The sequence below is a fragment of the Sinocyclocheilus rhinocerous genome, unplaced genomic scaffold (genome assembly GCF_001515625.1).
Source record: "Sinocyclocheilus rhinocerous isolate Xijiao unplaced genomic scaffold, SAMN03320098_v1.1 scaffold431, whole genome shotgun sequence".
Lineage (NCBI taxonomy): Eukaryota > Metazoa > Chordata > Actinopteri > Cypriniformes > Cyprinidae > Sinocyclocheilus > Sinocyclocheilus rhinocerous.
Genome location: NW_015624541.1, coordinates 814,623 through 840,896, shown reverse-complemented (window position 1 = coordinate 840,896; position 26,274 = coordinate 814,623). Strand labels below are relative to the sequence as shown.

General features: G+C 37.3%; 3 protein-coding genes and 1 pseudogene across 10 annotated transcripts; 3 read left to right on the top strand and 1 right to left on the bottom strand.

Moving 5' to 3' along the window:
- Positions 1–124: 124 nt before the first annotated feature.
- LOC107741361 (pre-mRNA-splicing factor SLU7-like) lies at positions 125–5,035 on the top strand. Of its 5 annotated transcripts, none has more exons than XM_016554091.1 (16): positions 125–225; positions 502–668; positions 832–985; positions 1,073–1,153; positions 1,973–2,137; positions 2,298–2,366; positions 2,515–2,550; positions 2,664–2,789; positions 3,009–3,106; positions 3,443–3,510; positions 3,623–3,762; positions 3,852–4,013; positions 4,117–4,221; positions 4,439–4,513; positions 4,607–4,720; positions 4,822–5,035. In XM_016554091.1, the coding sequence occupies exons 2-16, from the start codon at positions 517–519 to the stop codon at positions 4,999–5,001; spliced, it is 1,725 nt and encodes a 574-aa protein (XP_016409577.1). In that variant the 5' UTR covers positions 125–225; positions 502–516; the 3' UTR covers positions 5,002–5,035. The 5 variants fall into 5 exon arrangements, with proteins under 5 accessions (XP_016409577.1, XP_016409572.1, XP_016409558.1 ...); XM_016554086.1 differs by having other exon boundaries at positions 439–668; XM_016554072.1 differs by having other exon boundaries at positions 125–270.
- Positions 5,036–5,899: 864 nt separating this feature from the next.
- Positions 5,900–7,493, top strand: LOC107741599 (complement C1q tumor necrosis factor-related protein 2-like). 2 transcript variants are annotated; one of them, XM_016554368.1, is made up of 3 exons: positions 5,900–6,009; positions 6,272–6,528; positions 6,798–7,493. In XM_016554368.1, exons 2-3 carry the CDS (start codon positions 6,285–6,287, stop codon positions 7,394–7,396), a joined length of 843 nt encoding a protein of 280 aa, XP_016409854.1. In that variant the 5' UTR covers positions 5,900–6,009; positions 6,272–6,284; the 3' UTR covers positions 7,397–7,493. The 2 variants fall into 2 exon arrangements, with proteins under 2 accessions (XP_016409854.1, XP_016409846.1); XM_016554360.1 differs by having other exon boundaries at positions 6,216–6,528.
- Positions 7,494–12,759: 5,266 nt separating this feature from the next.
- LOC107741350 (nocturnin-like) lies at positions 12,760–18,334 on the top strand (annotated as a pseudogene).
- Positions 18,335–19,571: 1,237 nt separating this feature from the next.
- On the bottom strand, positions 19,572–25,971 carry LOC107741329 (ETS-related transcription factor Elf-2-like). 3 transcript variants are annotated; one of them, XM_016554039.1, is made up of 9 exons: positions 25,663–25,971; positions 24,682–24,828; positions 24,389–24,584; positions 22,095–22,187; positions 21,858–21,968; positions 21,553–21,636; positions 21,292–21,484; positions 20,881–21,168; positions 19,572–20,761 (listed from the first exon to the last, which is right to left on the bottom strand). In XM_016554039.1, the coding sequence occupies exons 2-9, from the start codon at positions 24,754–24,756 to the stop codon at positions 20,227–20,229; spliced, it is 1,575 nt and encodes a 524-aa protein (XP_016409525.1). In that variant the 5' UTR covers positions 24,757–24,828; positions 25,663–25,971; the 3' UTR covers positions 19,572–20,226. The 3 variants fall into 3 exon arrangements, with proteins under 3 accessions (XP_016409525.1, XP_016409530.1, XP_016409539.1); XM_016554044.1 differs by having other exon boundaries at positions 21,553–21,633; XM_016554053.1 differs by lacking the exons at positions 24,389–24,584; positions 24,682–24,828; positions 25,663–25,971 and adding an exon at positions 23,200–23,655 and having other exon boundaries at positions 19,573–20,761.
- Positions 25,972–26,274: the final 303 nt, after the last annotated feature.

The following is a 26,274-nucleotide window of genomic DNA, read 5'->3' as shown; positions in this document are numbered from 1 at the left end:
CTCAGTTCATTAGAGGTGTGAGGGTCCGGCTGTAAGTTCCCAGTCTTGACAACAGTAATACTTCAGTCCAGCCAATATAAGTTCTTTGTTCCAGCTGAGGGCGTCACTCAGACAGGAAAATACATGCAGCACGTCGCAGCGAAGAAGACGTCACCAGGAAGTCGTCCCCCGGAAGTGCGCTTGTAACACGCTTGTAAACAACTCGCGAGCAGCCGACGGATCAAGGTGTAAAATATTTATCATCGTTTTTTGAATTTCACCAAACGGCAGGTAAATTAATAGCTTATTGACTTAAAACCTGACGTATCAGCGATACTGGATATCACTTTTCAAGTTAAGTCAACGTCAAATACAAACGTTGCTGTAAATAATACATAAGGTATTGCGTTAATTATGCATCTCTTTACTCTGTCAGCAGATTTTGATCTTTTTTTTCAGATTCCGAATGATTTATTCCGAATTGATGTCTTGAATCTCCGATCGCGATCTCTTTGTATGTAGGTGTAGCTGAAGATCATGTCGAAGGAGGATAACGTTAAAGTGTCGGAGGGGATCGTAGATCTCGAAGAGCCGAAGAAAATGACCCGAGAAGACTGGAGGAAGAAAAAAGAGCTGGAAGAACAGAGAAAATTAGGAAATGCTCCAGCTGAAGTTGACGAGGAGGGAAAGTATGTTGAGCAGATGAACATAACACATGAGCAGGGTGCACTGAACTGTTCATTCATACATATAATGACTGTAATAAAAAAAAAAAATTTTAAGTATTAAAGTGATTTTGTTTTTATCATATATGCCGTAACGATTCCCCTGGCCGTAATATTTTGTTACCAGGGATATCAACCCTCATATTCCCCAGTACATCTCATCTGTCCCTTGGTACATTGACCCATCAAAGAGACCCACCCTCAAGCACCAGAGACCCCAGACAGAGACAGAGAAACAATTTACACCCATCGGAGATTGGTACAAAAGAGGTGTCCAAGAAGTAAGCACTCCCTCTACCCAAATAGTCATAAGTTATAAAAAGTGGTTTAGTGTCTAAACCCTTTCTCATTGCCTCCCTGTCAACTAGAAATCAGTCAGCACAAAATACAGAAAAGGAGCATGTGAAAACTGTGGTGCCATGACACATAAGAAGAAAGACTGTATGGAGGTAAATAGTTCATAAAATGTGTTGTGATGGTGTTATTGTATGTTGGTAATATTCTGTCTTCAGAATGGAATACTATTTCTATTTCATACTGTGCAGTATATACTACTGTTCAAAAGTTTGGGCTCAGTAAGATATATTTAAAATAAATTAATACTTTTATTCAGCACGGATGCATTATATTGATCAAAAATGACGGTAAATTCATTAATAATGTTACAAATGATTTCTGTTTCAAATAAATGCAGTTCTTTTGCACTTTTTATTCATCAAAGAATCTACAAAAAATATATCCGCATTGATAATAATAAGAAATGTTTCTTGAGTAGCAAATCATCATATTAGAACGATTTCTGAAGGATCATGTGACACTGAAGTAGGGCTGTGCAAAAAATCGAATGCGATTCATTGCCGATTTTGAATGCGATTTTGTGTAGCTTGTCAGTGAACTACGGCTCTGTGTAGTAAATGCCGGCTTTACTGACGAGATGCGCATGAAAATCGCATTCGATTTTTTGCACAGCCCTACACTGAAGACTGGAGTAATGGCTGCTGAAAATTCAGCTTTGCCATCACAGGAATAAATTACAATTTAAAAATACTTTAAAATGGAAAACTTTAAACGTTATTTAAATTGTAAAAAAAAAAAATCACAATATTACTGTGTATGTAAAGAAATGCACCCATGATTAGCATAAGAGACTTCTTTTAGAAACATTAAAAAATCTTACCGACCCCAAACTTTTGATCGTTGTTGATATTAGAAATAAAAACTGCATTTTCATTTTTGATTACAATTTGTGCAAAAAATGTCTTTCATAGAGACCCAGAAAAGTTGGAGCAAAGTTTTCTGGCACAGGCTTGGCACCAGATGAGCACCAACAGATTCAGCTCTCAATGGATTATGATGGAAAGAGAGATCGCTGGAATGGCTATGATCCTGATGAGCACACGCGCATTGTAGAGGAATATGCAAAAGTTGATCTGGTAAGTCATGCTGTTGGATATTTATGTTTATTTTATTATACAGCTAGGCTATTCTCAGCAAAGAGAACTTTTGTCATGTGATCATTGTCATATATTTTGCTGGAAGGATCTTTTACTGTATAGGTAAAGCATGTCTAATTTAAATATTTTTTTGTAACAGGCTAAGCGTACTCTCAAAGCTCAGAAACTCCAGGAGGAGTTAGCTTCTGGTAAATTAATGGATCAAGCTGTAAGTATTCAAAAAATTCAATATTTTTTCTGGGTATTTTTTCTACATTCCTCTTATAGCTATGGTATTTCTGAAAATGTTATTATATGTTTGTCACAACCTTTTATTTACTACCTTTGTGTAACTAAACAGTATGTCTTATATCTAGAATTCAAGGAAGCATCTTGTCGATGATGCAGCACAGGTAAATGTCATATTCAGATGAATCTTTATGCACATTGTAGACTATAAAATAAAACTCAAATCATAAAGCCACTTCACTCAGTCAATTAAACTTTTTTTCCTCACCCTGTCTAGGACCACAGCAGTGAAGATGAGGATGATGACAAATATGTTGATGACTTTGACATGCCTGGACAAAACTTTGATTCCAAGAGACGAATCACCGTTAGAAACCTGAGAATCCGGGAGGACATCGCTAAGGTAAAAATAACTTGGAACTTTAGCAAACCAATGAATGTTAATTAAAGGCATGACACTACTTGTTTTTCTAGAAATATGTGCAGTTTTATTTATTTATTGGCAGCTGCGTTAAAAAAGACTAATATGGTCTTATCATCAGGATTTGTAGTAGCATAAGAATACACATTAATATTTTTACCACAGTCTGCTGTATCATGTTTTTCCCAACTTATTTTACAGTATCTCAGAAATCTGGATCCAAATTCAGCCTACTATGATCCCAAGACTCGAGCTATGAGGGAGAACCCATACTCCAACACTGGAATGAATCCAGACGAGTAGGTGCCTTTCTCATTTTCTGTGCATGCAATCAAGGGAAACGTTGGGGAAGTTACAGGCTTCTTACAGAAAGCTTGCAGATTGTGTACTAAGTAGGGGTTACAACACACATTGTTCACCACTAAGCAAGGCATAAGTTAATCTAATTAAGTATTGGATTGTAAATTGCTTTAGATGAACAAAGCCTGCTAAATGCCAAGAAAGCTGGTGTTGTTCAGCTTACTAAATTTCAAGGAAGCTGAAAAAATACATCACACAGAAATCACACAGTCTTTGAGTGTCTATTTCTGTAGTTGTCTCTGCCTGTCCTCAAAAGCATGTGTTTGGTTTGGCAGGGTGGGCTACGCTGGAGACAACTTTGTGCGCTACTCTGGAGACACCATTTCCATGGCCCAGACACAGCGTGAGTACTCTTGTCAACTCATACATAAATTCCTCTCTACCTGATGTTAAATGTGGGCTCCAGACTCTTAGTTCCTGTTGGTCTAACATTGTTTTGTGCGTCTCCTCTGCAGTCTTTGCTTGGGAAGCCTATGAGAAGGGATCTGAAGTTCACCTCCAGGCAGATCCCACCAAGCTGGAGCTTCTCCATCAGTCCTACAGAGTCAAAAAGGATGAATTCAAAGAGAAACAGAAAGAGAGTATTTTGGAAAAGGTACAGTTTAGAATCTCCTTTTTTATTTTTGCACACAGCAAAATTTCTTTCATCCCCTACTGATGGCTTCATGTCGCACCTCTCTGCAGTATGGTGGGCAGGAACACTTGGACGCCCCTCCACGAGAGCTTCTGCTGGCTCAGACAGAGGAGTATGTGGAGTATTCTCGTCACGGGGCTGTGTTGAAAGGACAGGAGAAGGCTGTGGCCTGTTCCAAATACGAGGAGGATGTGCTCATTAATAACCACACGGTAAGTTTGCTGGCACTAATGGAAGTGTTACATAACTGGACAAGTTGCATAATAATGATAGATTTTGTTCTATGAATGTTAAAGATTTCCTTCGGTTTTGCAGTGTATCTGGGGATCGTATTGGAAAGATGGCCATTGGGGTTACAAATGCTGCCACTCGATGGTGAAGCAAAGTTACTGTACAGGAGAAGCTGGCAAGAAAGTAGTGGTGCGTATCAAATGTATCCATTGCACTGGCAAATAATGTTATACATGACTTAGTAATACAGGCAGCCAAAATCTGATTTTTTAAATTATGTATCAAAGCATTTATTTTATATTATTAATTTTATTATTAGTTTTATTTTTATTATTATTAAATGCATAATATTTTTTATTATCATTTATCTATTTTTAAAAAACTAATTTTCTGCTTCTTTTTTCAGAGTAATTCTTGTATTCCATTTGAAGATGATGGAGAGGAGGCCCAAACGAGTAAAGAACCAAAGACACTTTTACAGGTACATTTACAGCCGCCTTTCTTTTGTGATATAATTCCAATGGAAGAACATGGCAGGAAGATGACTGTATTAAACGATGTTTTTTATTCACAGATGCACCAGGAAAAAATGAAAGACAAGAAAAAGAAGAAAAAGAGCAAGAAACATAGAGATTCTGACAGCAGTGATGAGGACGACGAAGCAAAAAAGACGGAAAAGCTGAAGAAGGTGGGTGGGCTGTTCCTGCCACACAAACTCGTATTTTCATATTCAGATGCATCTGTGCTCTACAAAGCCTATTGTAAAAGAAAATATGTCTTTTTGTGCAGGCATTGAGTGCGGAGGAGCAGAGGCTGAAGCAGGTGGCTGAAATGATGCAGCTCGACGAGAGGAAGCGGTCGTACAACAGCCTAAAGGAAGTGCGTGAACCCACAGAGGAGGAGATGGAAGCCTTCCGCATGAAACGTTGCCGACCCGATGACCCCATGGCCCCTTTCCTGGGGCAGTGAATGAAAAAATAAATGTCTTTTGTCACCAACCACAGAGATGTCATAGTCTCAGTTATTGTAAAATCTGTTATGATTGAATCGGGGTTACGAAAAGACCACTGTTGAGCTAATAATGGGAAACACATATTATTAACACATGACAGTCTGTTAGAACCATCAGTTTTGACATCTTTTCACTTTGTATAAATCTGTGTAGATTATAGTAGAAAATAAATCGGCTGTATTTTCTCAATGTTTTCATAATGTGTTTTTTTTGACAGTACATTGTTTTATTAGTCTTTTAATAATAAAATGCCCAAAAAATTACAAATGGGTTATGTTTGGTGAATCATCTGTTTTGATTTAACAGATATGTTCCATTGTCGGATATGTTCAAGGTATTAAAATGGACTCATAATGAAAATAATCTGACCAGTGGTTGATATTAAACATATTTAAACCTGAAAATGGCTATGTTTGGTTTTGTTACGGTTTTTTCTACGCAACATGTAATCCAAATCATTGCAAATACACAGAAGTGTTGAGAGTGTTTGATGTAAACAAGCACATTTCACATGGCTGGTGTTCTGTCAAATAATCAGTGGTAGAGTATTGCGTTAGCAGCACAAAAGGTTGTGGGTTCAATTCCCAGAAAACACACATACTGGTAAAAAATGTATAGCCTGAATGCACTGTAAGTCGCTTTGGATAAAAGTGTCTGCTAAATGCATAAATTATAGTAATATAAAGCTGTTTTTTTAGTTGATTTGTGGGCTGCAGAACTACAGTATAACAGTCTGACTGAATTTTCAAATGAATCCCCTCCCCCAGTTTGCTCAATTACATCATGGATGAACTATCTGGCAGAGCACGTCAGTGCAAAAACTGGGTGGATGCTTGCAAAGTTGTGTGGAGGACATGTAAGATACAAATCGATTCACAATCTTGTTTATAGTCTCCATTTTTGACTTTGCCAAAAGAGCTGCTGGACTCTCTACTTTGCATTGCAACGCCAATCTCATTTCTCTGGTGAGGATTTTTTACTAATGCATGCTTTAAATGTGTTGTATAATTGTGTTCTGTGGTCTGTTACTTACATTTACTACCTAAATAAAACTGTTCACCAATAGGCCTAAATCAAGTTATAACCTGCATTATTCACAACCTGCAAGTACTGTATATAATGTGATTTATGGTGCTTATTTCTGTGAATGACTCTGTATATGTATATACAGGAAATCCATGGAAATTCCCTACAACAAAAATCTGGCCCCATCTGCTCTGTTTGCAGGCACAGCTGCATCATGCATCAGTTACTGGCGGTTTGCCTGCTGTCTCTTTTCTCTTTGCTGACTGCAGACTCGTCCAAGAAGGGACACAACTTCACTATCCATTCATCACAGCTTAGCTGCAGTTTGCCAGGCCCTCAGGGTCCTCCAGGGAGTCCAGGTGCAGCAGGTCCCAGTGGTAACGTAGGCAAGATGGGGATGCCAGGTGTTGATGGCCAGGATGGGAAGGATGGTGACAGGGGAGAGAGGGGAGAGAAAGGTAAAGCATATGAACATGTCTGTTGTGGTTATAACGCCATTAATGAAAAATAACATTCAAAGTATTAAAATATATGTTATTTCTAATGAATATTAAAGTATGTTGTCATTTTAAAAATATTTTTTATATGAAATCACATTTGGACAAACAATGAAAATAAAATGGGTGAGTTGTTTCATAATACATGATAAAAGTTGTCTGCAAAATAAATAAATAAATAAATAAATAAAAATTTAAAGACATTTGTGAATTTTATTCTCAAATGTCAGGTGAACAGGGTCGTCCTGGGAATCCTGGAAAATATGGACCACAAGGACGCACAGGACTTGTTGGGAAGGCAGGACCACGGGGCCTTAAGGGGGTGCGAGGGGCACCTGGTGTGTCTGGAGTTCCTGGGATAAAAGGAGAGATGGGAGATGTGGGGGAAACAGGCGCTGCCGGAGGCTGTGACTGTGGAGTAGAGGCACGATCTGCTTTCTCAGTAGCGGTAACCAAGAGCTATCCCAAGGAACGCACGCCTATTCGTTTTAACCGGATTTTAGTGAACGAGGGTAACCATTACAATGTCACCAGTGGCAAGTTTAACTGTGCGATTCCTGGTGTGTATTACTTCACATATGACATTACGCTGGCTAACAAACATCTGGCAATCGGGCTTGTCCACAATGGCCAGTACAAGATCAAAACATTTGACGCCAACACAGGAAACTATGACGTGGCCTCAGGATCAACAATACTTAGACTGCAAAAAGGAGACCAGGTCTGGCTTCAGATCTTTTATTCAGAACAAAATGGGCTGTTTTTTGATCCATTCTGGACTGACAGTCTTTTCACAGGATTTCTCATTTTCGCTGATCAGGCTGCTTGAAATGAGGTGAAGACCAATTCTGGATCATCCTAATTGAACGTTTTATTTGTTTTCTATACATTTTACAAAAAGGCCCCAATAACCTGTTTACAAATATTTTATATGAAAATGTAAATATTACATTTAAAATATTTTAAAAAATGCTATAACACTGCCGTATATAAATAATACTAAAATAACACTGTATATTATATATTATATAATATACATATATATTATGTGCAAATTTTAGGTGTAGACTGAGTATGAGTGTTAGATAAATAAGTGTATGAGTGTATAAATAGTGTGTGTTCCACAGTTATTGTTAAGTGTTCTGTGTTTACAGATCCACCACATCAGTATTAGAGCAAAACGAGGCAAGGAACATGTGGAAGGATGAACAGACTTACAAGAAATAAATAAAGGGGAGTTTTTAACACCCTAATTTATTCCTTATAAAAAATGGAAAACTACTTTCTCACTACAAGTATTTTGCAACTTTGACCTCAGTCTTAGGCCCCTAATAATCAGAAAAACCTTTTACCTCAAGGGACTTCTAGCCACGTTGTACACTATGTTGACCTTTGATCTTCTACAAGACTGTTCTGTTAATGATTTCCCCCTTATTTCTATTGTTTATTTACTATTCACATAATCTAATCTTGTATTCTATTACAGTTCAAAGGTTTAGTAGACCTTGTCTTGTTGAAACATGCTGTAACTGGAGATCTGTGAAACCCTCCTTTCTAAGTATAATTTTGTCCAAAAATAGCAGCCAATCATGCTGCTGTAATCATCTAATCAATATAAGTTAATGGGTAAAACCACTATTTACACAATAGTGTAGAACAGTTATTGAGCCTGTGATCACTCATGTGATCAGTAAAGGTTATGTAATGATACTATGCTTATGCGTTATTTGTATCATACAGCAATCTGTCCCTCATATATCCCACTGCAATATCAATACATGTACAGCACACACACTTTTTTTACAGCACACACACGCCTTTCTTTAAGCTGTAGTTCTGCCTGTTCAGTCATTGATGTCTCTAATGGGCTACGAGTATTTCTTATACCAGGAGTATTACTAGAAATTAAAATCATGTCACCAAATATGGAATATGCGTTTGAGCTCGGAAAATCGTACAATGTACGTCAATGATGACGAAATATTCTAATTTCCATACGTCTTAGAACGTTCGACTCTACTTGACTCTAATTGGCGGGAGAAGCGCCAAGCCCCTCCCATTGTCCGGACTTCGCTTAAAAAAAAAAGCACGGGGTGTCCTTTGACAGTAGGACTAAACCATTCACTGTTGTGTAGGTGAATATCGCGTTAAAACATGTTGCTATTTTGTAATTTTCCATATACGTTTTGGATTTGTTTGAAGTCTTGTAATCCCAGATACAGTCGTAATATTTCATATAGAGAATAACTTAATATATTATGTAATTTTATTCGTGCATAAAAACCTAATCTACTGAACTCCCCTATCAAGATATAGTTCACGTTTCGCCCTGGAAAATATGATTTGTTCATATAGTGAAAAGACAAGGAAACATGCCTAAGTAGTGTCCAAAATGGCTTTTACAAGTGTTATATAGGTTTGTAAAATTATTTCGTCCTTAGCCATACATAAAGCCATAGTTTGGGTTATCAGTTTAAACTGCGGTTCGAAGGACTGTCAAGTTCAACCGAAGAAGAACAATGTATCCGGCCCGGCGATGTTCATCGCTGCTTCACCGAGAACTGGCCGCAGTCTGTCTCTCATTACTGGGGACACATCCAAAGAAATCCGGTCCGCTGAAGAAAAGCAGCCTTCCGAGTTCACGACTCTTCCACACCAGCGTAGTTCATCCTCCTCCAACCAGGTCCAACTCATCACCCGTTCTGCTAGGTTCTTTACAAGGTAATTTAAGATTTCCTCACATATTCTTTTGCCTTACTAAGATCATGGTTGTGTCTTAAAACCAAGTTGAGCTCTTTACCTAGACAGTAGGTGACTCGGAAGCGCCTCAACGTTTTGAGACAGTCTTCGAGTCAAATTCAGTTTTTAGTGTTTCACGTGATACAGTGTGAGAGGATTGAGGATAATCTTAGGAGACACGTCACATAAATCACATAAAGAATGTGATTTGTGATCATATCACTCAGGGTGTCCCTCGTGCTATAACAGATGACTCGTGTACAGTAAGAGGGAGAGTGATGACTTGTGTCATTCCCCCTTTGAGGTGTGGAAACATATTGCAGTTTCCCATAGCAAATCCCCAATAACTATGTTGTTTGATTTTGTTTATGATCTTTATTCAGATGCATTTGTTCAATTTGTTTTTATTTATTTTTTAATTCTCAAACATATCTGTCACTAAAAAGCAGTAGCCTATTATTTTAGTAATATTTATAGTATTATAGTATTTATTTTGAATTAGCTTTATATTTTTATTTTTCATTTTAATTTTAGTTTACGTTATGTGCATTTGTCATTCTTTCGTTTTTTTTTTAAACCTTTCTATTCAACTTTAATTTATTTTTATTTCAGCTTTGGTAATTTTTTTAGAAAAACATCATTTCTAATTTACGTGTAAGCCTTTCATCTAATATTTATATTTTATTTCAGTTATTACCAAAAATGATTGATACGTTTTAGTTTTAGTTAGGAACAACCAAACTGCTAGAGTCTTTAGAATTTCATACTGTTTTGTCTTGAGAAAATGTTACAGTTCTGAAGGAAGTGATCATTTGATATATAATTTAGTTACATTATTATATTTAGTTTTTCTTAATATTGTTTGCTTGAGTTAGTTTGGTGTTCTCTACTTAGATCTATTCTTGTGTGCCTTCAAGGTAACTTGATAGTCCTGCTAAAGGTCAGTGAACAGTACACCCTTTGAACAGCCCCCTAACGGTTCAGTCCCCAAACTGAACCGTTTTTCTATGTTATCTGATTTAGACATGCTCTCTCATAGATTTACGAACTCGTCCTCTGCATCATCTGTGCAGTTGCTTTGTAGCACATTCAGAAAGGACAGAATGTTGATGGATGTGCCTGTGATCAGCTAATGAAAAGATGGAAAGCGACAAACACACTTTAAACCAAAAAGGTTTTGTTAACCAGTGAACAGATAAAACTCTGTACAGTGGAAGTGATTTCAGCTCTGTGTGAACAAATCCCCCTGTAGGACTGCTCTTGTGTAAGGAATTTGACCTGGAGCAGGACAAGGTCTGGGAACCATCATGTTATCTAAGTTGGACTCAATAAGCAAATAAAAGCAGCTCCAGTAATTGCTGGGGTATTAACAGTGAAGGACTAGTATTTTGCTGATTGTAGATTGTAAAATTTGGATTTATAATATTTCCCCCCCATCCCCAAGACAATGTAAGCACTGAAGTAAATGCCTACAAATATATATCCATAGTAAGGATGTAACCAAGTATTTAATATTGACATGGTCCAAGGGTAGAATTTGTAAAAATCTTATACTGAAAAATCCATAATAATTAACTACTAGATGAATATTGGGGTGTGGACATGTCCCCCTTAATGTCTATGTTGATTACACTCTTAATCCAAGGTGTAGCTTCTCATTAAATGCCATTTAGGCATAGTTTTCAGGTTATAGTTGGTGTGCATCATCTTCACACCTAATGAGGTTGTCAGCATTTCTCTTAATCAGAGAATAGCTTTGTACTATTTGGTCACTAATTCTCACATGTGATAGTTTTACCAAGCCTAATGTTACATCTCCAGATTAAAGTATGTATACAAGTCAGAACAGGCAAATATGAAGTTTCGCTTCATAAACTTCTGTGTCAAATGAAGTGCTAAATGTCAGAGCTTGGGGAGAGAGTTCAGCGATGTGCATCATTTGTGTAATAAGGCTTTATAATCTCATGCTCCAAAATTGACTATTTATTTTTGTTTGTTGTTTTTGGGTGATAGGTTGATTTTTTTTTTTCAGTAACTAAAGAACATTTTACAATAGTTCTTTAGTTATTAATACATCATTTTTGATAACAATAAACAACATTTCTTACAGCATTTGTTAGTCTAGGTAAATGTTAATTTATAAATATACTGTTCATTGTTACTTTATAATTTTTCATAATGCATAAAATGATTTAATATTTTTAATATTTTATAGTTTAGGGTCTGTAAGAAAGAAGTCTCTTATGTTCACAAAGGCAGTTAAAATAATTGTTTTCTATTTTAATATATTTAATATATAAATATTATGTAATTTATTCTTGTGATGGCAAAGCTGAATCTTCAGCATCATTACTCCAGTCTTCAGTGTCACATGATCCTTCAGAAATCATTCTGAAGTAATAATATGCTGATTTGGTGCTCAAGAAACATTACTTATAATTATTAATATACAGTTGTGCTGGTTAATAATTTTGTGGTAGCCAAGATCAATTTTGTTCAGGATTCTTTGATGAAAGTTCAAAAGAACAACATTTATTTAAAATAGATCTGATTGTGAAAATCTTTATTGCCACTTTTGATCTTGATTTAAAGCCGCCTTGTTGAATAAAAAAAAAATACTGACCCCAAACGTAGAACATTAGTGTATGTAGAAATTAATATTAACTGAGATTAATAAATGCTGTAAATGTATTTTCAGTTTTAGTTCATAATATATAATGAATGAACTAATGTTAACAAAGTTTAACCCTATTGTAAAGAGTTAGTGAAAAATTGTGAGCTTTATTACATTCCAGACTAATAAACTACACTGTCTTCCTCAAACTATATGTTAAATTAGGGTTGAAGTGTTCTCTTCACTGTGCATAACCTGGCAGGATTCGAGGCCCTCTCGTGATTTTTCATTGTTCAGAATGAATGGTAGGGGAAGCACAGACACACTGGTTCATTCAGGATCAGGAGCCCCTTTGTGCAGGAACACATACACAGATACAAATACTATCACATCCGCAGCCCCCAGAATCTTCACATACAAAAGTGTAAGAGCTCAATGGGTGAATGCTAGTGTTCTCTCTGTCTGTCATACACTAACCTACTGACCGGACACTGGATCAGCACTGGATTAGTCGTGCACTCCCTCAAAGTCAAAGAGAAGAGGAGTGTGCCTTTAGTTGACCTGCATCGGAGACATTCAGTGGAAAAGGATATAATTAGAGGTATTTTTAAAAGAGATATGTGATTCTACGTTTTTTAGATGAATATAAGACCTAAATGTTTGAGAAAATGACCATACGGGCCATAGACCCTGAATAGTCATTGATTTAGTTGCAGTGGATGTCTAGAGATGGTGAGTTTAAACTTAGACAAGATGACAAATATGATACAAGAGTTGCATGTGACTTATAAAACTGGTTGGTTTAAATTGTATGGGTGCTGTGTGGTTTAAATGATTACTAAGCAATGACCATGAACAGCCCTGAGTATTCAGCACTTGACCTTTAATAAATAGAAAATCTTTACTTGTCAGTTATTAGATTCTGCTTTTTCAATTTAACGAAGACATAACCAAACACAAATATAAAGAGAGAGAGGCTGGATGCAGAGTTCTTGGATGTATTGGATGTAGTATTCTTGAGGAGGTAAAGGAGACGACGGAAGTGGAACAAGATGGAATCTGATGATATGCGTAAGACTAATAAATCAAAGCTGTGTGTCTGGCATAAACATTTAAGTCAAAATTTAAATGATCAGAATTACTCCTACAATATATGAATGTGTGTTTGTTTAAATGTTCATTTTATTTACACTAACATTCAAATGTTTGGGGTCAATAACGTTTTTTAATGTTCCTTTTAATCTCTTGCCAAAACGGGGTTAGTTTCTGACATCCCCCAAAAATATGATAATGGTTAGCTTCCTTTTCCCCACATAATCTCCAGCAGCTAGTACCCTTCCCTTGGTGATTTTTCTGTGATGGTGGTGTGATAAAGAACCTAATAACATTCTTACAACAAAATTCTCTCCACATGGCAGAGCTTGTAGCTTTCCATTGTGTTTTACAAATTTTCCCCCAATCCTCATTCGAAATATTCAAATTTCCTTTCATTTTCCATTTGTCTCTAACATATAAAGTGTCTTCGGGTACAGTTTGAAGAAATCCATTATATAATTTTGAAATAATTTTATTACATGGTTGAACCTTGCATACTAATAAGAACACCTTTATTATTCCTGTCTCAGCAATTGTCAGTATTTCTGGTTTAATATTACAATCAATATGCCTTACTTGAAGATATCTATAGAAGTCACTTTGATTAAGCCCATATTTTCCTTTCAGCGATTCAAAGCTTTGGATTTTGCCCTTGTTAAAAAATGTGTAATAATTTGAAATTCCTAGCTTAGCCCAGATTCGGAATCGGTCATCTATTCTGTTTGGGACAAAATAAAGGCGCACCGTCTTAATATTCTTGATGCATCTTCCAAACCACCCATTTTCTTAGTTTGATGCCAAATTTTAAATAATAAATTGATCCATGGGTTTGTTTCCTTAATCATTCTCATTCTTAAGTTTGTTATCGGCAATAAGGGCTGCTAACGGGGACTCTTCCATCATTCCAAATCCCTTTTATTTTCATTTTCAATGTTGTAAACAGTTGTGCTGCTTAATATTTTTGTTGAAACCATTTTTTTGCAACATATTTTTATTTATGATAAATGTATTGCCTCCTCCTTTCTTAATTTCTTAAAAAAAAAAAAGTTTGAACATGAATGTAAATGTAAGATTAAGATGACTGGAATGCAAAATTTGCTGCCATGGTGCTACTGGTTTTGGTTGTTGCTAATGTGTTCTGAGGTGTTTTAGTATATGGTTGTGCAGTTGCTAGAATATGAGTTATCTATTACTATTATGAGTAATATGAGTTACAATATGAGTTGTCATTCATGTCTAGGACAAGTTAGTATAAGGTTTACATACACCAAGTATAAGCAATAGTAATGGTGATTCTAGTGCAAACAGCACTAATAAAGGTTCCTGTTTCCCTGTCCACAAGGAGATTAGTGTTTCCTGCAGAACAGTTTGTTCTCGATATTGTGTCTGTGAGTGTGGCTGGGTTGCCATGACAGACAGTACACAGCAGTTTCCATGGCTGCAGTTAACCCATTGTCTGTTAACATGATGAATAATTTACATAGTGGTAAACTAGCATACAAGTCTTTTTTGTACCCATCAAGGTTTGAGAGGCTAATGAGGTTAATCAAATAGAATGTTAATAGGTGATTCATATCTGGTTAAACCTCTTCTAAAGACGCAAAACAAGCCCAGACAGATGCTGAGGCATAAGAGACATGTCCCTTGTGAACTTATCAGTGCTTTAAAAGGAGTAGTACTTTTCAACATTACACTCACAATACACTGTGAAGTATCAAATAATAACCAAATAATGTTGTTTCTAGTTTTACTTTTTTTAATTCTACTTTTTGTAGTAATACACATTAACAACAACAGACAGTACTTAGACCTAATTCATCTGCACTTTAAATAGCTACCACGTGCTGTCATACTACTGTTTATATTTTCATACACTGTGTGCTGCACCGCTACTATTTATATCTTCATTGGCTGCTGTTTGTTTTGTATAAAGTATGTTGTGTCATCTTTCATACTGTGTACTATATACAAGTGACAGCAGTTTCTAGAATACACAATCATTTCACCTGGTGAACGGCAACAACAGAAATTAAAGTAAGGTGTAATCAGAAAATATAATTAAAAGAGGCATGAAGTAGATAAATATGACTTTTTTAAGAAAACAAACCTGAAGGCATATATGGCTTCAAATCTTGTGTATTTTACACGCAGCTTTTATGTCCTCATTTGATTTTATGTGCAATATTTGTAAAATTCATTTGTGACACTACAGGAATATTAAAGTGAACTGCTGCAAGGGTAAACATGTTTTAAAAACATGGAAAAACCTTTTCTGTTTTGACTTGCTATACACACACACACATATATACAGTATATACATCCTTTACTACATACTAAGATTTTATGTTAATAAACATTCATCAATCATTATGAATCCGTAAAGTTTTCAAAGTTTTCAAAAAATTTCTACAACTATACCAGAGTGTGTATTCATGTTTTGTGATATGTGTGTGTGTGTGCAGTGTGTCAGATGGGAAGCAGCAGTAGTGGCAGCAGCAGACTCTTCAGTACTCTGGCCCAGACTCTGAGCAGTGCTGCGCTGGCAGACTCACATGTGGATGCTGACGACTACGAGTATGAGCAGGCTGACCCGGACGCTCTGTTGCGTGAATGCGAGGAGGTTTTGAAGAACCGGCCTCCTCGAATGCACCGAGACTTTGTTATGACCAGAGCCTGCTCACTGCTGAACACACCCATCCGCATCATGCAGTGGAACATCTTAGCGCAAGGTACAGAGTCTGTCTGCTTATGTCATGTATTTGATTCATAGTTGATTCACAGGAGGTAACTGAAATCAGTGGTTTTATGCTTTTTAATGCCACCAGCTTCCTAAAAGGCAGCTATATATTTGCATGTGTAAAGACTCATTTATACTGTGTGAGAAATGTGTAAAAAAAATACTTCTTTAAAGTAAATGATATACTTTTATATTGCCAATGTACTAAAGCCAAAACAAATTATTAAAATATTATCTGAAAATATTGTAAAAAAACTAAAAAACTTTTCTCAAAAAGCATTAAATACATGCTATATATAGCTTTTTAAATTTTGATTAGGGTGATCATACATGCCATTTTTCCCGGACACATCCTGGCCAAGATTTCTATATTGCCTAAAATATCCAGGTTTTGGCTTTGTTTGCTCTGCACAGACCGATCGGTGTGACATCAAAGTAATATAGGGAATATAGAAATCCTGGCCAGGATGTGTCCCGGAAAAATAGCACCTATGGTCACCCTAATTTTGATATATTTTAAAATGTAATTTATTCTTGTGATGCAAAGCTGAATTTTCAACAGCCATTACTCCAGTCTTCAGTGTCACATGATCCTTCAGAAATCATTCTAATATGCTGATTTGCTGTTCAACAAACAATTTCTATTATTGTCAGTATTGAAAACCGTTGTGCTGCTTAATATTTTTGTGGAAACTGTGATACATTTCAGAACAGGCCAGTGTTAAGAATGTCAATGTGTCACCATTATCGACTTTTTGTTGAGTTTCTCTGTTTCTGTTCTCCTGTCCTGTTTAGTTCCTGTCTCCATCGTTTCTGTTCTTGTCATTAGTTGCCTTGGTTACGTAGTAGTTTCAGGTGTGTCTTGTTAATTTAACCATTATATATACTCCCTGTGTTGTTCAGGTTTCTGCCAGCTATTCGGTGTTCTATTGTTGTGCTACCTTGCTCCAGTGATATTTCTGTTGCTTCCTCGTGAATTTATATTAAAAGACTTATTTTGGATCGCCCTTCTTTGTCATGCACTTTATAATCAGCACACACGTGACACAAGTCTGTTTAGAATGAAAGTCAAATTCTGTAATTATTTTTAAAATTATTGCTTTAAACGTATCTCATTCATATTTGAAGCTAATGAATTGTGTTAGGCTCTACATTTGTATTTTTTCAAAATGTATCTTTATATCAAACTAGGACTGAAGACACCATAATGCTACCATATTGTGCTCAATAAGTGATGTAAACATTCTTCATTTTTCTTGTGTATCTGCAGCTCTGGGCGAAGGCAAGGATGGTTTTGTGCGCTGCCCGATGGAGGCGTTGAACTGGTCAGAGAGGAAGTATCTTATACTGGAAGAGATCCTTACCTACAGGCCAGATGTGCTGTGTCTACAGGAGGTGGACCACTACTTTGACACCTTCCAGCCTGTGCTTGCCAGCTTAGGCTACCAGAGCAGCTTCTGCCCCAAGCCATGCTCCCCCTGCCGGGACGTTCACAATAACAATGGCCCCGATGGCTGCGCTCTGTTTTTCAACTGACGTCGCTTCCAGCTGCTCCACACCGCTCACCTCAGACTCTCTGTCATGATGCTCAAAACCAACCAGGTGGCCGTCGTGGCTACGCTTCGCTGCAGGCTCACAGCTCAAGTCTTCTGCGTGGCAGTAACACACCTGAAAGCACGGAGCGGCTGGGAGGCGTTTCGTAGTGCACAGGGGGCTCATCTCCTCCAGCAGCTCTGCGACCTAACCACACAATCGCACCCGGAGATGGATCATGAAAACAGGACTAGGGTTGGGGAAAGCGAAGAGGGTATTCCATTGGTGGTATGTGGGGATTTTAATGCGGAACCAAGTGAGGAAGTGTACAGGTGCTTTATGACTTCTCCACTGGGGCTAGACAGCGCTTATAAGTGTCTGAGTGAGGACAGGAACACAGAGCCGCCCTACACCAGCTGGAAGATCTGGCCAAGCGGAGAGAGCCGCTCCACGTTGGACTACATTTGGTACTCGGAAAGAGCGTTCCAGGTGGACACTGTGCTGAGGATACCGAACGAAGAGCAGATCGGGCCGGACCGGCTTCCGTCATATCATTATCCCTCTGATCATTTGTCACTGGTGTGTGATTTAAGCTTTAGTCAGCAGCCTCATAGGCTCATGTAGCTGTCAATCATTAGTGCTCACGGCCTTCATCTCCAATAGGGATCCAGAATAGCTTAGGAAATTCCTAGTGCATGTGTGTGTGTGTGTGTGTCTGAATGTGAGAATGCATTGTTGCAAAGAATGTAACTTATCTTATTCACACAAACCTTATTTTTACTTGCTGATGTAGGTCTTAATGCACCTCTGTGCTTACTATCCTTGAAGGAGATTAACTATTATTATACTCTTATTGTTTAAGCAGAGGTTGTGCAATATATTGTAATTTATTAAGTGCTAAAGGATGATCTCAGGAAGATGCATATTATGGATTAAAAGGTTCCACAAGTGGAAAGATGTTTATATTTATAGTGACTGTATTTTTTTTCTTTTAGTAACACTATGTTTTCCACTGACCAGTAATCCAAATACATCACAGTGTATTTAAATTGTGTGATCTCTTTCTTTAATGACAAGCAAAAGTGGACTGGTTTGAAAAAAATCTGCTTTTGATTTCAACTATAAGAATGTATTGGGCTTGTTTCATCTTTGCTTACAGGGTAAAGGGTAGAAAAACATGAATTCGATTTAAATCGAAACATCGAGGTTCACGAAACAATGTTTTCCAGTTATTTGCCTATAAATAGCCCATGTCCATCATTTTACCTTATCTAATATCAACGGCAATCATTATATCTAATGTCAGCGCTGCCTAACCTTTGTAACGTTATATTTAAAAAAAAAAAAAAAAAAGTTTTCACAAGTCTAAACAGAGGCTCATAAGCTACTTACTTGCTCATAAGACATATTTTTCTGATATCCATCTTTCTTTCATTATTGGGAGTTTTGATGTTAGTGACATTCGCACAATCATCTGTAACCATGGTGCGCCTCATGCCATCAGATTCATCCGCACAGGCTAGCCGAGTCGAAGCACAACTCACCTAATTACCAGAATATTGTTCCTCCGCATGTAACCTGTAGTTTTATGCTTAAACCGCTGGAGGGCCAAAAGTAACATTGTAATTTTTTTCTACATCAACTTAATCATTTATTTTGTTAACAAATTCTTCTTGCAGCCTTCTAAATCCATCCTTTAATGGTGAAATCTTTTATGATCTGGATGCAAAGACTGTCATCCTTCAAAGCCAATCTATTCTGGTCCGGATCCCTCTGAGCCAATTAGCAGAAATACAGATTTTTAAGGCTTTGTTTAAAGTTACCAACACAGTAAAGAGCTCTGCAGTAATCCTAGTACATTCCACAGAGACTAATAAAGTCTCTACAGTAGAACATCTAATATCAAACCGTATATGTAGGGAAAGTTTGTGTGCAGGAATGAAGATTCTTTGGGTTGTGAAATAAGGTTTCTGGACAGAAATTGAACTGAAATTACATGAAGACAGGTTTCCCACACTTAGACCAATAAACCTCCAAGATTTTTCCATGTGTCACTGTAATGACTGGATAAAGGTTTTTAAAATCTTTCAATCAAGATCACATTTACATGATTTCATTTCTAGTAAAAAAACAACAACTTAGAACCAGTTGTTTGCATATTTCTCTATATTTAAATCTACTTGGATACATTTTAAGGGTAAGAATACAACAAAATATATGCTTCATATATTGAATATTCAATATACTGTATAAGACATTCTTTCCCTTTTTTGTACATGTGAAAAAAAATTATCTGCAAAATACAAAGCAGTGAATGCATGATACAGAAAACATACAGTGATAAATGCACAGAAAGAAAATTTAAAAAGTCTGAAATTACAGGAAAAAACATTTGAATGTCCTTCAGAAAACAGTTTCCTTTAAACTGTAAAAAAACACCTCATATTTACACAATAAACGTAATCAATTACTTTAAGTAATGATTTAGGAGAAAAAAAGCTGACCTAAGGCTGCTTGTTTTATTATCAATAACTACCGCGATGGTATGTCTATGCACGGATTCTTTTATGCTCCAAATTACCAGGTGATCAAAATCTTGGCTGTTTTTCTTCACCCATATGACTTCGTCTCGGTCTTTAGCACCAAGTGAGGTTCGTTCCTACAGCATCACAGCACAGATGGTATACTATAACAAAGCGTGATTTGTATAGATAAATTTAAGAAATAAAAGGAAAAAAGGCCATCTGACGTCTAATCCAGACTCAGGCTAGACACAGTGGTTATAGTGTTGGACGTCAACATGCACCTGAGCTGTAGTGCTGGTTTCATCCGTTTCACATAAGAGACAGCCACTCTTCAACATCACTTGTTTTGTGTGTATCTGTGTCACAAGCATTGATGTTAGTTCCTGTGAGTGAATGCAGTGACGTTTGATGTTTGCTCAGCTCTGTGTGGTCCTGGGGTTTGCGTGTGTGTTCTCTGCAGCCCTGTTAACTGTCTGATCCACAGACACCTCAGGAGATTCAACCTTAATAATAGTCACATCCTGTAAAGACATCGCTGGCTGTACGTTCGGCACCACTGTCACTCCCGGCTGCGAGGTCACCACAGTTACAGGAGCTGTGGAGGCAGTGGTGGTGATGTTGGAGGTGACGGCGAGCTTCAGGACTTGGGCGTTGCTGGTAGACACGGTGACAGGGGAGAGTGTACTCAGAGTGATGGGAGTGCCGGGTTTGCCAGGCATGGTGGGAAGGGTGATGAGCTGCAAGGTGATTCTCTCACCGCTTTGACCCCGAGCAGGCACTAGCGTTGGCACGGCCTGGAGAACCACTTTGCCTGCGCTGTTACCCCCAGTGACTGAGTTGGGCACAGGGAAGATGGGTGAGCGGATGGTGGGAGAATTGACAGTTACTGTGGAGATTTTCTGACCCTGTGTTGTCATGAGTACAGGAACCTGCATGGCAAGCCTCACTGTCCTGGAAACAACCAAAAAGCACTGTGATACGTGCAACTGTTAGCGGTAAACTTTTAAACACTATAGGGCCATATGAAATAAGCAATTAGCGATTAACAAAAAGACATTTTGATATAATACCCAGGGGCTGTTGCCATGTTGTCTGGCGACTGTTGCACGGTCATAAAGGCATCTTGTCCTGAGGTTAGATTGATGATTTTAGGTACAGCAGAAGAGGGAGAGACCAGCGTCCCTTTGCCTTTTGGATTGCTGCGACTGGATGCAGCTGGGCATTCTCTCTTTCCTTCATCAATGCTGTCGTCCATATTGTCATCATCTATGAAAACAATGTCTTTGGGCATCTCCTTAAACTGATACACAAGTCTTTGGCCTTCCACTTTTGATAAAATGCCCCTTTGATAGTAATACCTACAATAAATAAATAAATAAAATAAAGAAGAAGAAAAAAAAGATCAATCAAGACTGCTAGCACATTTTCTAGTTTCCCAAAAATTCAATATATATATATATTTTTTAAACAAAAGACATTACCTGAGTGCCCTCCCCATTGTCTCATAGTTCATGTCAGGTTTATTCTTATGTCTGCCCCATAATTTAGACACCGCTTTGGAGTCCACAAGCTTGAATATGCCCTTTTCTTTCTGAGTCCACTTAATGTACTTTGGACAGGTTTCCTTGTCCTGCAGAAGGTCCAATAGGAACTCCCACAGGTAAGTAGTTGAGCCTGTAAGAGACAGACTTAAAATAGAAAATAGAATTCTCTTTCACAAATAAACAAACAGAAACACTCACCCTTGCTGTCTTTTGATTTCCTCTTATAGACCATATCCAGAGAACCATCACAGAAACTCTGTGGAGTTCTGGGTTTTCGTCCTGCTGGGGAAGATCACAGCAAACAAATGAATCTCTTCTAGAAAATTACAGTTTTTGAACTTTGCTATGTTGACTTTTCCACTTAGGTAATATAATTAAGAAATTGAGCTGAAAGCGAACTTTAAGCAAATGCAATGTATTATATAATATGAAGCAATAATCATGCATTAATTTCCAAACATATCTGTAGTTCATGGTCTTGGGTAATAGGAAGTGTGGTTCACCTCTCTTTTTCTTCTTCAGTAAATCGGTCTCCTGCAGGACAACAATATCCTTGGCGACGGGTCCCATATCCTCTGTTCTCACTTCCACCTCCACCTCAGATAAAAGCTCCTCTGCAGAGATTGAGATCTACTGTTCATTTTACTCTTCATACATATTTGATATACAGAGCAAGTAGTAGTAATTTAAGTTAGGACAGTGCAAACAGCATGCAGTACATGGGTAGATGTAAATCACACCTGTGCTGCGATCCCCCTGCAAGCTGGCTGGTGAATCCATGTGCAGCAGAGCTTCAGCTGCTTCAATAGTTTTATCATAAACAGAGACCTCCACTAAGAAAGAGAAAATAAATTATTTTCTTGCACAATAAAAAAAAAAAAAAGGAACAAATATAATCATTTAAATACACTGTTCTAAAGCAAGAAATCCTTTTGCTATTTGTTTAAGACTAATGTGAAAACAGATGTTACAGGACCAAAAACTGATATAGAAGATTTAAAACTGAGCTTGCTTTTGATTAAAAGAGCATTCTGCGTTCACAAACATTTTTCTGTACATAAACTAATAAATAGGCGGTAAAGAAAAATATATTTCTATTTCGATGTGTTTATTGGCTACACTGCAGCTTACGAAACAATACTAAGCGCTCATTGGCCAGGAGTCCTGTCACTCAACGCATATTAGTACACTTCCGCCCTAAACTTCGAAAACGAAAAGCGTATTTTTAATCATATATTTGATATATTGCTCCAAGCGAAATTGCTTGAATAGTCAAAGAAAACATGTCGAAACGTTATTTGTTTATAAAACCACATGTTCCCTACGTTTTCAGCAACAATCTCGAGTACCGTAAGTCTCATAAAAACAAAAGCTGTCAATTCAAATTTCTTGCATGACGCTTTTAATGTAAAAAAGCAATCCCGCACCCGTTATCCTTCAAAATATACCGCAACAAATTAGTCATTCATTATTGTCTTCGTTAATCTAGAAAAGACATCAATAAAGAGCAGAACCGTTAGCTGATTTAAACAAACAATCAAAGCCAACAAAAATTACACGGCTGCTACAAAACATTTAAAGCTTCAAGTTCAGGCTCTACCACGAAACCCTGTTAAACAGTAAACCCCGTTACAAACACTATAACATGCAGCGTGGCTAAGACGCAAGAAGAAAACAAACACACTTCCTGGTTCCGACAATCAGCATCAATCCGCTAAGAATGAATCATAACCGACTGTAAACGAACAATTTTAAATATACACAACACCAATAGCAAATACTACTCTACAAACACAGAATAAAAGTCTCGCTAAAACAAAATAGCAAGAAATGACTTAGTATTACTTAAACTTGGCGCACGGGTTAAAACGATAGCTCTTCTTCACTTCCTGGTTGTCAAGCGCTTTGCATCCTTCACTTCAGCGGGAGCCCAGCGCTCATTACCTCAAATCACGTGACACGCTTCTGTGATGAGTGAGGTTTGTTTTATTATTGTTTACTAGCTTTGCTGAGTAAATCGAACTGGTGTTTAGATACATTTAAACTGAGTAGTCATCCCAGCTGCTTGCTGTTTATAAACGATCAATAATCTCCTCGCCAATATTATACCAATATTTCTCTGCCTTTGGTTACAATGAAGACAATGCAACTATACATAAGCCTCTTTTCTGCGTTTTAAAAAGGTACATGAGCAGTCAATGTTGTATTTTGCATCTCTGAGCACAGAGAACAAACAAAAGTATTACAAAACCATTGGTTTCATCCAGATTAAAGTTTGTATGACCTCTTTACCCTTTTTCCAAGTGTTTCAAGTGTACTAATCCTACAAATTATAAGATTTGTTTTTGTTTTTCTAATTTGTATCTTTTATTACTTCCACAAAAACGCCACAAGATGTCCCTCTTTAGCTGTTCCTGCTGTTAAAAGGGGTCCTATTATGCTTTTTCACTTTTTCAACTTTAGTTAGTCTGTAATGTTGCTGTTTGAGCATAAAAAAGATCTGCAAAGTTACAAAGCTCAAAGTCCACTTCAAAAGGAGATATTTTATTTAACAGAAATCACTTCAGAAACTACAACGAACGACTCGTTTGGACCACAACGCATATTTTCCGGGATTTGTAAAACTATTCGAGCCGTTCATGCCAGACTGGGGAGGTGGGTGTTGTAATAATGTAAAATATGTTAAAAATAATGTGTTTTTCGAACAACCTAGTATGAGAGCCTGTTCTAGTACACCCCCAAAACAAAATCAAGACTTTGTAAAAGAGCGTAATAGGACCCCTTTAAAAGAAAAAAAAAAATAGGGCATATTTGGAAATCATGTTTGGTGGTAAACATGTCAAAGTCAATGCAATCAAGCTTTTCAAAATTAGGTTTATTGTTTAGTCACACACACACACACACACACACACACACACACACAAAGTAAGTGCCATAAGTTGACCACACTGATTGCTCTTTCAAGCAAATGCATAATACAACATTTTCTTTGCATGGAAATACAGCCCCGACAATTGTGAGAATTATTGCTTACCTGCTTCCATCTCCTGCAACTCAGTCTCCACAACTTGTTCCTCAGCCACATCCTGCACCAGGTAGGTATTCTGATCATCATAGACTAACACCTGAGCAGCATAACACTGCTCCACATCAGCGCTATTCACCTGCTCCACTATCACTGCAGGGCAGTCCTTCTCTCCATCAGACTCCACTCCATCAGGACAAACCTCCTGGCAAAAAAAACAAACAAACAAAGATTTTGAGTTTCCTTAAAATGTAGATTTTAGTTCAGTTGCAATTCTAATATGAGAATTCATAAAACTTCACCTGCTGAGCTTCCTCATCTCCAGCGACATACTCCAATATATTCCCTCCACCATCTACAATCACCACAGAGGTCATGACTCATTCCTCTGTGTCAGAACTGCACTTATCCACTTCACCCCTGCTGATGACCTTGAGTGATGTCACAGCCTGAGAAAAAAAAAAGCCATTGGTAAAAACAGTGTGGAACACATAGTGCTTATCTCTGAAAATATTCGTAACTTACAACAATACCCCTCAACACACTGTTCAGATAAACCATTATAAGTTAATTATAATATTTTAGAATTACAATAAACAAATCTCCCAAAGGCATGTGAACTAAATCATGTGACTAATTAGGCCAAGTGGGTACTGATATCATCTGATGCCTTTTCAGTTGGCATGGAAATAATCGAATATTCTTACAAAGATCACAAGCAGTCCTTCAGGCAAAAACAAATGCTTACACACACGCAGAAACAAAACAAGAAAACGGAAGAGGCCTGTATCCTGTTGGCACATGTGATCTCAGCCCAATCATATTCACTGTTTTAGTTTTTTCTCAATAGAAAACCCCCTAAGGGTTGTGCCCATTTCATGCCCCATCTTTGCATATATTTTTCTCTACCGTGTTGCCCTTTATCACAGTTTTCCATCAAGTATAACAAAATGTAAACACTGACACTAGACTGATAGACTAGGAGTCTGTTATTATTGACATTCAAATAGCGCCACCATTCTCCTGCAATAACATTGAATCAACTTATGTTTTTAACAAGGAGTGAACAGATTTTAAGCAACAACCATGCAAAGAAAGCAAATCACAAACAAATGATTAACTTTTACAAAAATTGTATCTGACAGAAATTATTAGATCGATAAACAAACGCCTGCTGTATAAACAGCCGCGCTGAAACAAACCACATACCTTCTAATTATATCTAAATGAATTAACTTTAACCTCTAATGTACGTATACATTGAAAAATAGGATATTTCTCACCGTTTGTGGCGATTTCTTGTCGTTTGGTGCACCTCAAGACAATCTAGTGCACTCTGTCATAAGGTTAGCATGCTAACCATGCTAATGACAGATTGACTGGTTGACGATAAAGCTGGTCAACTTGCGTAAACTGCTCGCTGACAAAAAGCACGCATGCAGGCGATACACAGATGCCTATTTGGTCAATGTAAAATATAAAAAGAAATGAGTTTTGGCAGGCTGCGTTGGTGTAGCAGGTAATGTTTTGCGTAGCTCGTTTCGGGCCTCCCGTTGCAGGATCCGACCAACGAACTGCGCAGCGACCGGAAATGACGTCACACACACCCTTGTCAGGTGCGCGCGTGCCAAAATTTCAGCAAGCTCAATTTAAAAACACAAACAAAAATAATAGGATAGTGATCATGACATAAACTATTTATAATACTATCACAATAAATAATATCATAATAATATGTTTAAATTAGCAAATGTTTCTGAGGGAGGTAGCAGGCAGATATAATATAGACAATGAAGTACAGACATGTTACGCCTTGCTATATTTCAAATATACAGTAATATAATTGAAATGGCAATCTGTACAGTCGTAACCTCAAATTTAAAATCTTTATTACT